General features: G+C 28.3%; 2 protein-coding genes across 2 annotated transcripts; both read left to right on the top strand.

Annotated features, from left to right (window-relative positions):
* Positions 1-4076, top strand: LOC128954925 (sialin-like). The gene is made up of 6 exons (XM_054300542.1): positions 1-90; positions 267-448; positions 521-760; positions 821-1294; positions 1373-1750; positions 3706-4076. The coding sequence occupies exons 1-6, from the start codon at positions 18-20 to the stop codon at positions 4012-4014; spliced, it is 1656 nt and encodes a 551-aa protein (XP_054156517.1). The 5' UTR covers positions 1-17; the 3' UTR covers positions 4015-4076.
* Positions 4077-9279: 5203 nt separating this feature from the next.
* Positions 9280-13276, top strand: LOC128955993 (hexokinase-2-like). The gene is made up of 5 exons (XM_054301674.1): positions 9280-9372; positions 11716-12024; positions 12189-12595; positions 12657-12952; positions 13050-13276. Exons 1-5 carry the CDS (start codon positions 9280-9282, stop codon positions 13274-13276), a joined length of 1332 nt encoding a protein of 443 aa, XP_054157649.1.
* Positions 13277-15112: the final 1836 nt, after the last annotated feature.

Genomic DNA, 15112 nt, shown 5'->3' on the forward strand with positions numbered 1-15112 from the left:
GAGAGAAAGAGAGAAAAATGTCAAAACTAAGGAACGACTCATTAGTTTCTGGCAAAAAATCTGTTAACAACTCCTCTAAACACGGATTAGGTATTTGTTGTCATAACAATTCATTATATCATTAATTATATCGTATTTTTGTTTTGTTTTAAAAAAATTAAATCATGTATTTTAGTCAATAGACAAAATTATATATATAATGTTTTTTTCACAAATTTAAGAGATTATCAATTATTGACTTTATTTTTAATTTAATTTGATTATAGGATGTATACCCGTGCGATACTTAATCGTATTGTTAAGTGTTATAGCCAATGGTTTGTCATATACAATGCGAACCAATTTAAATCTAACTATTGTTGCAATGGTTAAACGAAACGATGGCACTCATGATTATGATACCTGTCCTGTTGGTGACGGTAGTGGTAGTCAAACTAATTCAAAAGAAGTATAATATATTAATGTATATTATATATATATAAACATTTATAATTACTAATCAATGTTTAAAAAATGATAGGAAATTGAGGGTGACTTTGAATGGTCGGAATCAATTCAAGGTGTCGTTTTGGGCGCTTATTATTACGGCTATATTGTGACTAATTGTTTTGGCGGACAGTTAGCCGATTGGATGGGTGCTCGTTTACTGGTGGGCGCCTCACTATTGAGTTCCGGTATACTGACATTGATAATTCCTGTTTGCGCCAATTGGTCAGTCTATTCAGTTATTGTAGTCCGAATAGCTACCGGTTTGGCTCAGGTATTTAAAAATTATATATTAATATTTTGTAATCAATAATAATAATCATTTATTTGGTAGGGAGTGCTCACACCATCGTTATACACAATGCTTGCCTATTGGATACCATTGCAAGAAAGAGGACTAACACTGGCACTGATACAGGTCGGCGGCAATATCGGTGCAGTTATTACAAGTCCACTGTCGGCAGCCCTTTCACAGCAGGAAGTGTTTGCCGACGGCTGGCCGGCAGTGTTCTACGTGTTGGGCATTTTAGGCTGTGTTTGTTTTTTCCCCTGGTTTTACGTTATACACAACACACCTCAAGAACATCCCAGAATCAGCGACGACGAGCTAATGTACATTCAGGCCCACGTGACGGCCAGTTCCCGACGCAAAAGGGGTCGTTCCTATGTTCCCTGGGGATCCATACTCAAGTCCCGACAAGTTTGGATCATACTTATAACCAAATTTTGTGCTGCCTGGGGCAATCTGTTTCTAATGTCCAAACTGCCTGCTTATCTGGAATCGGTACTACACCTGTCCATGGATCTGGTAAGACCATTCATAACTGAATTGATTGATTTATTATTTTTTTAATAACTTTAATGACCCAATCTTTCCCTCCCATAGAATGGTGTGGTCAACGCCTGTATATACATAGCTTTAAGCGTTTCACTAATGTTTTTCGGTTACATATCGGATCTTATCGAAAGAAGACGTCTAATGAATCGTACGGTTTCGCGGAAACTGTTTGAAACACTGGGTCTGAGTGGAGCAGCGGTTTTAATGGCAGTCATACCGGCCGTTGGCTGCAATCAGGGCGCCGTCATTACGCTTCTCATATTTGGTATGATAGTGTTGGGACTTATGGCTGGCGGCGATTCACCGATTGTTGTCGATGTGGCGCCCGATTACTCCGGCTCTCTCTACGGTCTCACCAATTCGTTTGCCAGTTTTCCGGGATTTTTGGCCCCATTAGTGGTCGGACTCGTACTCGACGGCAATACTGTAAGAAATTCATTAATATTTTTAACTATTATTTAAATTAATTGATTGCTATAATTTATAAATTTTTAATACAATTTATATTGTATATTAAGATAGTTTTATGTAAACAATTCAGGCAATTCCTAAAAAATTATTTTTAGTATTTTATTATACATACATTACATATGTGTATGTGTTTGTGTGATATAATTTATGTCTCAAAATATATATTTTTGTATTTTTCAACAACAAAAAAATTGTTTCCAGGGATTGATTTTTACAGAAAACAAGTAGGAGTTTAAATAGTAAAATGCAGTGTTTTTGTATATTTTGTGAACAAATAGTTTTGCAGATTATTTCCAATCAATTTGTTACAAACAATGAGAGCTTTTTGTTAGTTTTTATTTTCTAGAATATATATATATATATATATTACAAACATAATAGGTGTTTTTAGTTTTTTTATATACTGTTTATACAATATATAGTGTATATATATATAAATTGATAAAAATAAAATCAAATTCACGTAATCATAATATCTTTTATGTATTTGGTATTCAAAATAAGTGTTTGAAATATTAGCTATGCTTTCAAATTATGAACATTTGCCTTAAATCTAATGTCATTTATAAAACCATATAAATACTGATATATATTTATAATATATATATATATATATATATATATATATATATATATATATATATATATACTCTATATAACATTTCTCTATAAGTTTATCAATAATAAAAAATTTACATATTTTACTGATTTTCGTCTATAATTAGAGCAAATATTTTATGCCATCAGAATAACTATATGATGTTTTCATAATTTATAATTTTCTAAATAATGTAATTTATATAATGTATATTACAGGCATATAAATATTATACTATAGATACATTGTTTGCAACATATTTTTGTAATATTGAAATATAATTATATAATAATAATATATAGAATAAACTGAATAGTAATTTATCAAAATTGCCCCACAGTTATATAAGTTATATATATAATATATGTGAAAAATATATTAAAGATAATTTATTTGACAATTGATTATTCATTATTTTACATATGACGTTGAGATGAAAATATATTAAATTTATTTTAATCAAAATTTCAATTAAAGTACTATTTATCGACATAATACTTTATAAACTTATCACTTACAAAAAATAATGTTTTTTATTACATTATATCACTTATATTACAATTATAAAAATATATTTTGTTTACATATAAACTAATGACTATATATATATATTTTTTAATATTTAATTATTTAGTTTAAATTTAAAATTTGTCTAAAGTTCAATGAAATTTAAACTTATATAATATAGTTTAATAAATAACGAAAAAATAGTAGATTTTGTTGGTTTATTTTAAGAGATAATATTAAAATAACTAAAAAATAGTTAGAGTATAATACCTAGCAATAAAAAAATATAAATGTCGCATAAACTGGTCTATTAAATGAAAAACTATATCACAAAAAATAATACAAATTTTAAACACATATGACTAACATTTAATGATCTATTATTTAAGGATTTATTTAATGTATAATATTTCAACAATAAATCTACAAAAATTATTGCTTCATATAGAGTACAGTATTATATTATGAACTAAAAATTTATACATTTATATTTTTAAAACAACAAAAAATAAAAATTGATGTTATATTTATCCATTATGTTGATCGTTGAAAGTAATTTAATTTTTTTTTATTATTGTTTAGTCAATGCTTTTTTTATTATGTCTCATCTCTTAATAAATATTGTCGGCACACACACACATACTATACAGTACTATACTATAATTTTTTTTAAAAATATTGAATAAAATTATTATTATATACAGTAAATAAAACAATTTCGTAATTTATATAAAACATAAAATTATTTTATATTACTATTAAATATATTAATAAATTTGATTATTTATTTATTTATTTTGGACAGTCGTCTAACCCGATGAGCCAATGGAATATTCTGTTTTATTTGGCGGCCGGAATCTATTTGGTCGGTGCCATTAGTTTCTGTTTGTTTATTTCGGCCAAACCTCAGTCATGGGGTCGGGCCAGACACGGCACCATACGGGCCACCATTGATGAGACCACACTTAACGGATCGGTATATATCAAGTCGAGACACAATACTGTTGTCGAGGCCGACAATGACGACGACAACTATAGTAATAATAGCAGTAATGATAATAACAATGAAAATAGCAATCAATCGACTGGTGATAATGTGGTTCAAAATATTTAAGAGAAAAAACAAACAAATGTTTTTTATATTGTAATCCTATAGGTTGTCTGCCCCTCCCTTTCCCACCAAAAAATATGACAATATTTTTATTATAATATAAAAATAATGACATTTATGGCATTATATACTGTATTTTCTTCCCAATAATATTTATTGGTCTCTATATTCTCATTTTAATTTTATTAAAATCATATTTTTAATAAATGATAATAACTATAAAAATTTTTTATTAAAACCTTGATAGTCTTATTAACATTTAGATTAGATTATAATATGATTTTTATAGTAATATGTATAATCATATGTTATTATTATATGATAAGTTATAAAACTAATACTTAAATAATTAATGTTTGAAAATAAATATGGTAAAAATAATTTAATATAATTAAAGTAATTTTCATTATTGTTTTTTATCGTAATATTTTTAAAAATAAAATCATCATTATATTTAGCAACAAATAAAGCTTAAAATTATTTAAAAATGTTTTTAGAAATATTTAATATCTAACATTTTTAAAATCAAATAATGGATTAATTTAAAAGTGAATACATTATAATTATATATTTTTAATTTTTTTTAAAATGTCACTTATCTAAAATAATATTATAATAATAAGTATTTTAATTAAATTTTTATGTTTGATTTATATATTTTTATGTTCAATTTTTTATTTATTTTTGTTAGCTAAATAGATTTTATGATAATTAAATATTGAATTATATATCTATACAGTATATATTGTATATACAGTAATAGAGTCTGCAATTTATTATGTATACAGATATTACTAAAAATATATTATATATTTATAGAATTTTATTCAACAAAAATCTAGATTTAATAATTAAGTTATAAATTAAAGTATATGTTTAATAATAAAATTTAGTTTATTATGTTTAATACAAACATATATTAACAAATATAATATAACTTATTGTATAATAAATTAATAATAATATTTTTGGTTAAAAATTCTTTTGTATAACAATATTATAAAATATTAGATCATAACTGTAAGTAAAATTATAGCATATTTACTAAATATAAATAAAATAAAATGTCAATGATTTACAAACTTTTAATTATGTACAGAATATTTGCTGTCCTTATATTAAAATCAATTAATGACAAATTTATATCAAACATAACGTTATAATTTACATTTTATTAATTTAATAAACTATTCATTATTGAATGTATTAATTTTTAATGAGTTTACTATTTATCTGTGATTATAATTAATTTATATTTTTTAATTAATAAATATTATATATAATTAAGTTTTAAATAATACAATAAACTTCAAATACTAAAATTCTGTGTTTTATTTATATATATATTACAATCGTTTTATAAGTTATATAATACTAAATAAATATAATATTTAATCTTATTAAATATTGTATATTAGTCTATATAAACTATAGTATTATTATTATTATTATAAATAAATTAATTGTCATTATTGTCAAGTGTATTATAAATGTCAAACATTGTATTAATTCAATAATTTATATTACTTTAATTCATAATAAACTACATTCAAAGCAAAGAAAAAATAATTTAGAATTAATTATATTTATACTGTAATATAAAATTTTGTAATTAACTATTTATTTTTGTTAATTTCATATTTAAAATAACTCGTACTGCTATATTAGGATATCAAATAATAATATGTATTATACGTTTATTTAATAGAAATATGAAATACTGTAATAATTTTTTAGATAAGAGTAAAAAATATTATCCAATAAATATATTTTACAAAATATAATTAAAAGATAATTCAAGTTTCATATTATGCAATATTGTTGTAATTATTAGATGTTTTTAAAGATAGTTTTATTTTTTTGATTTTATTGTATAACATTTTAACATTAACATTATAACATTTATTATGTTTATTATATAAAATAAAATTTGTATCATATATGTAAATATTAATTGTATCAACGTGTTATGATCAATAAAGATTATTATTGTACAGCTAATTTATATTGAAATTTTTATTATCAATTATATTTTTATCAATAGTAAAATTGAAAAATTATTTGATAAACTTAAAACACGCAATGTTAATAAATATATGAATTGTTGATAAAATTAAAAACACGTAATATTAGTAAATATTGATATAAATACTGTAATACAAAAAATGATTTAATTCTGTTAAAAGATTTTGTAATTAAATTGAGTCGGTTATCGCATTGCGAGCGGTGACCAACTCAATAATCGGGAAATCGGCGGTAAAAGTAATTAACGTAAATACACGCGTTATATAAAAAACGGTTTTATTTAGTAATTAAAATATATACGACATGTCGGTGTGAGAGCTAAGAGACTACTACTGGTGCGGAACCGGTAGAGTAGTTGTTATATCCACGCTTGCGATAGAATTGTAGTGTCGAGCGCCTGCTATCGACACACTCCCCGGCCGCGAGATTCCGGCCATAGGTCGGAACGGATGGCCAATGCGATGCTTGTGTTTCGGCGGGCAGTAATCGATGTCAGGATCGTTAGCGTTGGATATGTTTTCGGTGATCAGCGAGTTGTGATAGCGATGATAGCGTAAGAGATGCGATGAATGAGAAACAAACGTTTTCATGACATTAGCATCTCTTACGTTGAATTGTTTTATACGAAAAGTTTCGGGACCGATCTGATCAACTATACGGTACAGACCGTGTATGTACTTATTGTTTCGCGGAGAGTGACGGTCTGGTATGCGATACTTAACGACATCACCGATACGTAAATCAGATGAGCGATGCTTATCGTCGTGTCTGACATTGCGTATGATAGGCGGTTTACGATATCGTTTAGTAACGTTTTGTCGGTATCGGTGGCATCTCTTAATAAAGTTGGAGATATCGGTTCTCAGCGTTGGCCACCAATGTTTCGATGAAACCAATCGAAATGTATGATTAAAATCGTGATGTTTGGTGTCGTTGTGGAACTCTTTTATTACGTTTGCGACCATCGATGGCGGTACAACTAATTTAGTGACGCCACGATAGGCTACGTGTATGAGTCCATCGATTATCTTTGGTTTTCGGATTTTATACGCTTTGATTTCGTGCTGTTTGTCGTAAATGAGATTTCGGTGATTGTCGTGAGTTGTCAACTGAGTAAGCGACGGTCGGATGAGTTTCTTTACTATCTGATCGTCGGTCTCTTTTATCGTCATCTTTTCGATTGGCATATGTTTCGGTTGTTGAGCTATCGGATTAGCATCGGGCTTAGGAAGTACTGATTCGGTTGCTAACGCGGGATCAACTACTGTGATTAAACCAATTGTCGGTAAATTTGCGACTTTAATTGAATAGCTTTTAACGTTTTGTTGATCTTTTAGTCGCACTTTCGTCTCCATATACGCTATGTCGATGCCAACGATGACATCATACGATATATCGTCCATTACGTGCATCGATACTCTGGCGGTCTGTCGGTCCAGTTTGATGTCGACTCGGACTTCTCCGAGAGTGGTCTTGAATCCGGCCACGGTCTTTACTCTGATACCTCGTCCAGCGGGTCGTAATCTCAAATCATCGGCGATTTCTTTTGATAATATCGTTAATTCGGATCCATGATCCATGAATGCATTTACGGGTTTGTCGTTTATCTTCACGCCGTAATGGCGGTCGTCATTAATAACTATCGCGTTGACAGCGGCTGTCGAGTCATTACCAGCGGCCGGTCGCGGAGCTGGCTGTAATCTAGTGTCCGGGCGGTGGCAGAGACGCATCCAATGGTATTCAGTGGCACCATATCGCTTACAGCGAGGGCAAGGAACGGTAGGTTTGTCGTTATTTCGCTTCTTTTTCCAATCGTATTTCTTTTCGTGTTTCGTCTTATCTTCGGTGTCTTCCATCGTATTAACTCCGGGATATCGCTGTCTTTTTCGGGTTTCTTCTATTGCTACGGCTATACGGAACCAATCTTCAGGAGTCTTCGGGTACTGGGCGGCCAGATGAGGTTTATACCAGTCGGGCATACCTTTGGTAAGTAGGCCGACCTTATCTTTGTCTCCGACGTCTGTTTCATCCAAAAGCCGGCGCATGTCATTATAATAAGACAATACGGATTCGCTTCCTCTTAGTCGTCGCTCGGACGCCTCTACTATCCCGTGGCCTACCACACGGCCGAAACGGGCGATTATTTTCGATCTACACGTATCCCACGTGATATTCGGTCGCTTACTGGCTACCTCTCGGCAGTACCAGCTGAAGGCTTCGCCGGTCAGATGCTTGGCCATCGACGTTAGCTTCTCATTATCGGTAAAATCGTATACTAAGGATCCAAATCCTATGATCCATTCGTCTATCGGAACTATCGATTTGTCACCACTAAACGAATCGCACATCTTCGATGATGTCTTGGCGGGTGCTGCCGTCGGTAGTGGTCTCGCATTTCGGGTATCTACGAAGTCTAATCGTCTCATTGCATTCGCATTTGTCATCGGTCGGGCGGCGGATTCGGCTTGGATAGTCTGTTCGCGGGCTGCCGCAGCGGCGCGGGCAGCGGTGGCCAACGTGGCCATACGTTCGGCTAACTCTTCGAAGTTAGTTTCGGCGGTGATTCCTTGAGTTAGACTATCCAATTCGTCGGCAAATTTCGTCATGTCTTCGGAGTTATCTTCGGCGGAAATATTTTCGGTAATAACTTCGGTTGGCGGCAGGGTTCCCCTGTAAGTATTACCCGATCGGAGAGACATCGTTACCTTCTTCGGTCTTTTCGCTTCTTAATAAGCTCTTAATGTCGTCGCAAAAGTCGGTTAATAAAAATCGTTAAAATAAATGGCGTCCAAAAAAACCGTTGAATTTAGCATTCAAACGGCTAGTCGTAAAAACGGTTAAAAATGGGGTATAAAAATCGGTGATTTTTAGCGTAAATTCGATCTCGGCGACTGCGCCAATTGAGTCGGTTATCGCATTGCGAGCGGTGACCAACTCAATAATCGGGAAATCGGCGGTAAAAGTAATTAACGTAAATACACGCGTTATATAAAAAACGGTTTTATTTAGTAATTAAAATATATACGACATGTCGGTGTGAGAGCTAAGAGACTACTACTGGTGCGGAACCGGTAGAGTAGTTGTTATATCCACGCTTGCGATAGAATTGTAGTGTCGAGCGCCTGCTATCGACACAAAATATTTTAAAAAAATAAATTTTTTATAATATCAAAAGTTTTTTAATATAATAATTTGTTGATTATATTAATAAAAGGCAAACACTTTTTCAAATAATTATAAACTATGGACTCATCGACTACTGAAACAGTATTACTGGCCAACTCTCCATATCATAACCCAGTGCTCAATGTTGTCGATACCAGAAAAAAACAAAAGGTATGTACTGTACCGGTATAATGCTATGATATATATATATATATATATAAAGAAGTGTTTCATTAATTATGTCCGAGCGGTTTTCTAAATAACTTTTGATCTGATAGAGTTAAATTATTTCTGTAAAAAGTTTATAATTAAGTTATTTACGCGTGATAATAACCACTTTTCATTTTTAAATTTAAATCACGTGATCACATTTTTAACGGGATGTCTGCAAACCACTATGTCAAAACCTAACCTATAAATGATAGGATAAAAATTTTATAGCAAATTTGTAAAGCTTAAGTTGATAATTTATGGGAAGAAATTTTTTTTGAAATTGGTCGAAGAATAAATTTTCTATGGCTTTTCGAACTTGTGGAAAAACACATTATATAAAATAATCGAAATTAAAATGACGTTATTTATGGATAGTAGACACTTATTAGATAAAGATTTTAATACTATTATTTTTTATAAAAACAAAATTTTTTTATGTCAAATATTTGTTCAGATAATTAAATTACTCTAAAAAACGCAACATTGTAATACGATAATGTAATTTTTATTTAAATTTGATTATCTAAAAAAATATTCGACATAAAAAAATTTTGTTTTTAGAAAAAGTAATAGTATTAAAATCTTTATCTAATAAGTGTCTACTATCCATAAATAACGTCATTTTAATTTCGATTATTTTATATAATGTGTTTTTCCACAAGTTCGAAAAGCCATAGAAAATTTATTCTTCGACCAATTTCAAAAAAAATTTCTTGCCATAAATTATCAACTTAAGCTTTACAAATTTGCTATAAAATTGTTATCATATTATTTATAGGTTAGGTTTTGACATAGTGGTTTGCAAACATCCCGTTAAAAATATGATCACATGATTTAAATTTAAAAATGAAAAGTGGTTATTATCACGCGTAAATAACTAAATTATAAACTTTTTACAGAAATAATTTATCTCTACCAGATCAAAAGTTATTTAGAAAACCGCTCGGACATAATTAATGAAACACTTCTTTATATATATAATTGTGTTTTAAAATTACTGATAATACTGTTTAAAAATTATGATTTTCATATATGACTTACCTGTAAACAAAAGTCATCCAACAAAACCCACTGAGAATTGATAATATGACAACAAATGACTGATTTTTTGACTCTCTCTCTCTCTCTCTCTCTCTCTCTCTCTCTCTCTCTCTTACAACAGTTCACACATGCGATTACACCATTAGTTTAATGTCTTTATTTGTTTGTTATTTATTGTGTATTTCGAGGACTAATAGATATCAAATTATGAAAAATGGTTTTTAATAATATTTTATATGATATTAACTTACAGTAGTAAATTATATATATATTATACACTAGAAACTAAATAATAAAAAACTGGTTGAACACTAGATTTTTGTTTGAATAGACTTAACAAAAGTTTATGCAGTACTCAACTATGGCTAACAATTAGTATACAATAAATTTATAAAAGAATATAGAATTAATATTATTTGTTTTTTATTAAAATAAATATTAGTATTGATAATATTTTTTGCAAATTATTTGAACTAAAATTAAAAATATTTTTTATTGATTATTTCATTTATTGATTAATTTTAATCTTAACATTGAAATATTCTTTATAATAATATCTTTAATTTGTCAAAAAATATAATTCTAACGTAGTTTTGAACTTATTTTTTCAATAAAATTAGACAATATAAATAAATATAATAATTAAAAATTTATATATAATAGTTTTAGATATATAATTTTTAATCCAGGTAATTTACATAAATTAAATCAGAATAATTGTTAGTCACTATATAAAGGATTGTAATTTAATTATAATATATTATATTTATATTTTATTTCAAATGTAATTTTATTTTTTAAAGTCAATTTTCAAAGAAATCATTTTCTTCTACTATAAGATACACATAAATTATCATTATTTTTAATAGTAAATCTTATTGTTGTTTGTTTGCCAAAATAAAAGTTAATATTACACATACAGTATTGTTGCTGTTATTGTTTTTTTTGTTAAGTACACGAAAAATATTTGTATTTTTCATGAAGTATAATATAATAAATATAATAATGTACTGTATATTCTGTATATTTACAGAATTTACTAATAATAATTTACGAGTATTATATAAATTATATACAGTATGATACTGTAGTATTGGATTTAGTTTTTATAGTATTGCTTACTCTAAAATCAAAGTGAATGTATATTTTTTTATTTAATTTTTTCATTAACTAATATTTAAAACAAATTATAAAATTAATAGATTATTAATATTATTTAAAAATATATATTATTAATTTAAATTATTTTTTAAATAATAGATTCTTGAAATACTTAAAGAATATATTTTAACGTTTTCTAAACTCAAGAAAATTATTGATTCCATGAGTGAAGAGATAAGACACGGATTAGAGGCCAATCCGTTGCGAAAGTCATGCCTTTATATGTGTAACTCGTTTCTAACGGAATACCCGGACGGGACAGAAATCGGCGATGTATTGGCTATGGATATTGGGAACAGTAATTTGCGGATTATGTTATGTCGACTAAAACCGGGAACAGAACCAGAATTTCGTGTCCAATACTACGAACTAAATGCTGATCAAAGATCGGGAACAAGTGCTGAACAGGTATTTCATTATTATATATAGTTTTTTTAATTCATTAACTTACCATTTGATATAGTTTTTTGATCAATTGGCTAAAAATATCGGCGATTTCGTTGCAAAAAAATCCCGACATAAGCGATAAAAGACTACCTCTTGGATTCACCTTTTCGTTTGGTTTCGATCAGTTAGCTTTGGATAAGTCAAAGATAAAACATTTAGGTATTCAAACCAACTTTATTGCTGATGACAAATGTGCCGTTCAATTATTACGCGATGCCATTGAACGCCAGAGTTTGGATGTGCAGGTAATGTCTATATCTAATGACGTGACGGCTACTCTCATGTATGGTATGTATATGAAACCTGAGACATACGTTGGTGTTATAATGGGCTCCGGTATGAATATTAGTTATTTGGAAAAAGTAAAACAAATTGAAAAGATAGATCCAATTAAGACATTTGGCAAACCTGTTGAAAGCATTATACTTAACACTGAGTGTGGCTTTCTTGGAGATGACGGCGCTATTGATTATGTAAAAACTCGATGGGATATGGAGTTGGATGAAGAGTCAATGTCTCCACATATTTATGGGTTAGAGTTCGTCTATTTTTTAGATAAAATTATTTGTTTTATACTAATTATAAAATAATAGATTTGAGAAATTAGTCGGAGGTTTCTTTTTTGGTGATCTTATACGTCGTTCACTATTAACGTTAGCCGAAAACCAACTGTTTGTCGGCGGACTCATTACCGATGCTCTCAAACAAAAGGATTCAATCAAAGCTCCGGACGCGTCGTTAGTCGAGAACGACAAAAGTGATGACTTTGTGACTAAATTACTTCAACGATTAGGCTATACCTCGGCTCAGATAACCAAAGATGACATTGAAATTGTGAAATACTTGTGCTCTTTAATTGCTGTCAGAAACGCACAATTAATTGCCGCCAGTATGTAGTAATCATTGATTGCTATTATTTTCATTTATTTTAATTGTTTTTTGTGTGAATATCTCATCGTTTTAATTATACTGTAAATTATTACCAGTTATTGTATCGGTTGTCGACAGAATCGATAAGCCGTTTATAAGAGTGGCAATTGACGGCTCTTTCTATAAAAAACATCCAAAACTTCATACTTTGATCACTGATTTTATCGCTGAATTGGTTCCGATTGATGATAAAAAAGTCGAACTCTTTTTAGCCGATGAAGGAAGTGGTAAGGGATCAGCTCTTGTGGCGGCCGTTGCTGTAAAACAAAGACAAAATAATTGATTTTTTGTATATCTCTTGGATCAGACATTTATACTAATTAATTATAACTATAATACACAGTAATATATACTTATAATATAATGTCTGTCTCAGTATTTTTATTAAATACAAAAATAAAGTCTAAACGATTTTATATATATATACCAATAATTGGTTTTATTATATCGAATAACACACAGACAAAAAAAAATTTGATACAAAAATAAAAGCCATTAATTATTGGCGAGGATTTCTAGTCTAATAACTTGTTTTTAGCCAATTTATCAAACATTTAGGAAATGAATCATATTTAGCATCTTTTAATGGAAATTATTTTTTATAGATATACTCTACTAATAATTGATTGATTATTTTATTCACTTTGTATACCATAAGTAAGTCATTGGATAGATCTATATTGTATTATATATATATTAGTCCAACAAAAAAAATTGATCATTCATTAGCATCCAGTTTGTCGCACAAAAATATATATTTGTATTATTTTTAACAATGAAAGTCTATTGTATAATATAAATAGTATTACTTAAGTTTTTTTTTTTGGTATTTGTAAAACATTTTTCTTACAATATACTGTATGTTATAAAATACTGTATATACTGTAATACATAGTAATTGAAACTATCAATAGTGATGACTGCACTTAATAATGAAGTCATTATTCATTCAAATAGTTTATATAATTTACAATATAATTAAAAAATAATTTATTAAAATAAGAGTCTCTCAAAGGAAAAGATCTATCAAACAATTAGTGATACAATAAAAAATTTATTGATTTATTAGTAAGTTATTAATAATAACTATTTGGCACTTAGTTTTGACTGTAATCGTTTTTTTGGTGAGTTTAGACAATTAAATATTATGTTTGAATATTTTTTTAGATTACTAAATAATATTTTCAAAGTTATAAATAATGTAATATTTTAGATTAAATAGTATATTTAATTTTGTTGATTAAAATTAAATTGTTAATGATTAATGTTAAGTACTTAATAAAATCAATATATTAATACAGAGATTATTTAGTTAGATAAACATATAATCACTCTTACAGTTTGTGTATGTGTTGTGGTCCACAACTTGTGGAAAACCAAACTGATGGCTCATATAGTTTTTTTTGTGTATATTATTAATTTTTTTATGTTTTGCTAATAACAAAATGTAATATTGAAAATAAATCTTGAGATATTTACTTTGGTTATCGATATAAAACTAATTATTATATCAATATACTCACTACTATTAAATATCTTTTCAAACATGTTTTTGATTATTTTTTGTAATCTCTCTCTCTCTCTCTCTCTCTCTCTCTCACTCACTCACTCACTCACTCACTCACTCACTCACTCACTCTCACAGACAGAGCTCTCTGGTCTATCTGTATAACCATTCACTATATGAATGTCTTCGACAGTAATGCTGTGAGTGTTGGAGTGGAAACGTCTGTCGACTAACAAATTATCGACAATTTTTGCTGTAGTTGTTGTTGTTGTGTGACATACAGTATGTATGTATGTATGTATGGATGCGTTGACTAAACAATCAGTTATTATGTGAATTGCAAGAATATTCTGCAATACATATAAAACTCTGAACTTTATATTACAATAGCACTAATTATATCCATTTTGATACAGTTGTATAATAATAATAATACTAATTTAAAAAACTATAAGTTAGTAATATGAAAAAATAAGTAAGACGTATACAAAAATTATTAATTGTTTAAAAATAAAATTTTTATTTCAATTTATTCAAACTATTGTAAACTATTCGTTATGTTTGTAATGTTTGTAATGTTATGTTAAAATAAAATTTTATATATTTTATTTC

The sequence above is a fragment of the Oppia nitens genome, unplaced genomic scaffold (genome assembly GCF_028296485.1).
Source record: "Oppia nitens isolate AA-2021 unplaced genomic scaffold, nextdenovo-longstitch-racon4-pilon3 scaffold2_pilon_pilon_pilon, whole genome shotgun sequence".
Classification (NCBI taxonomy): Eukaryota; Metazoa; Arthropoda; class Arachnida; order Sarcoptiformes; family Oppiidae; genus Oppia; species Oppia nitens.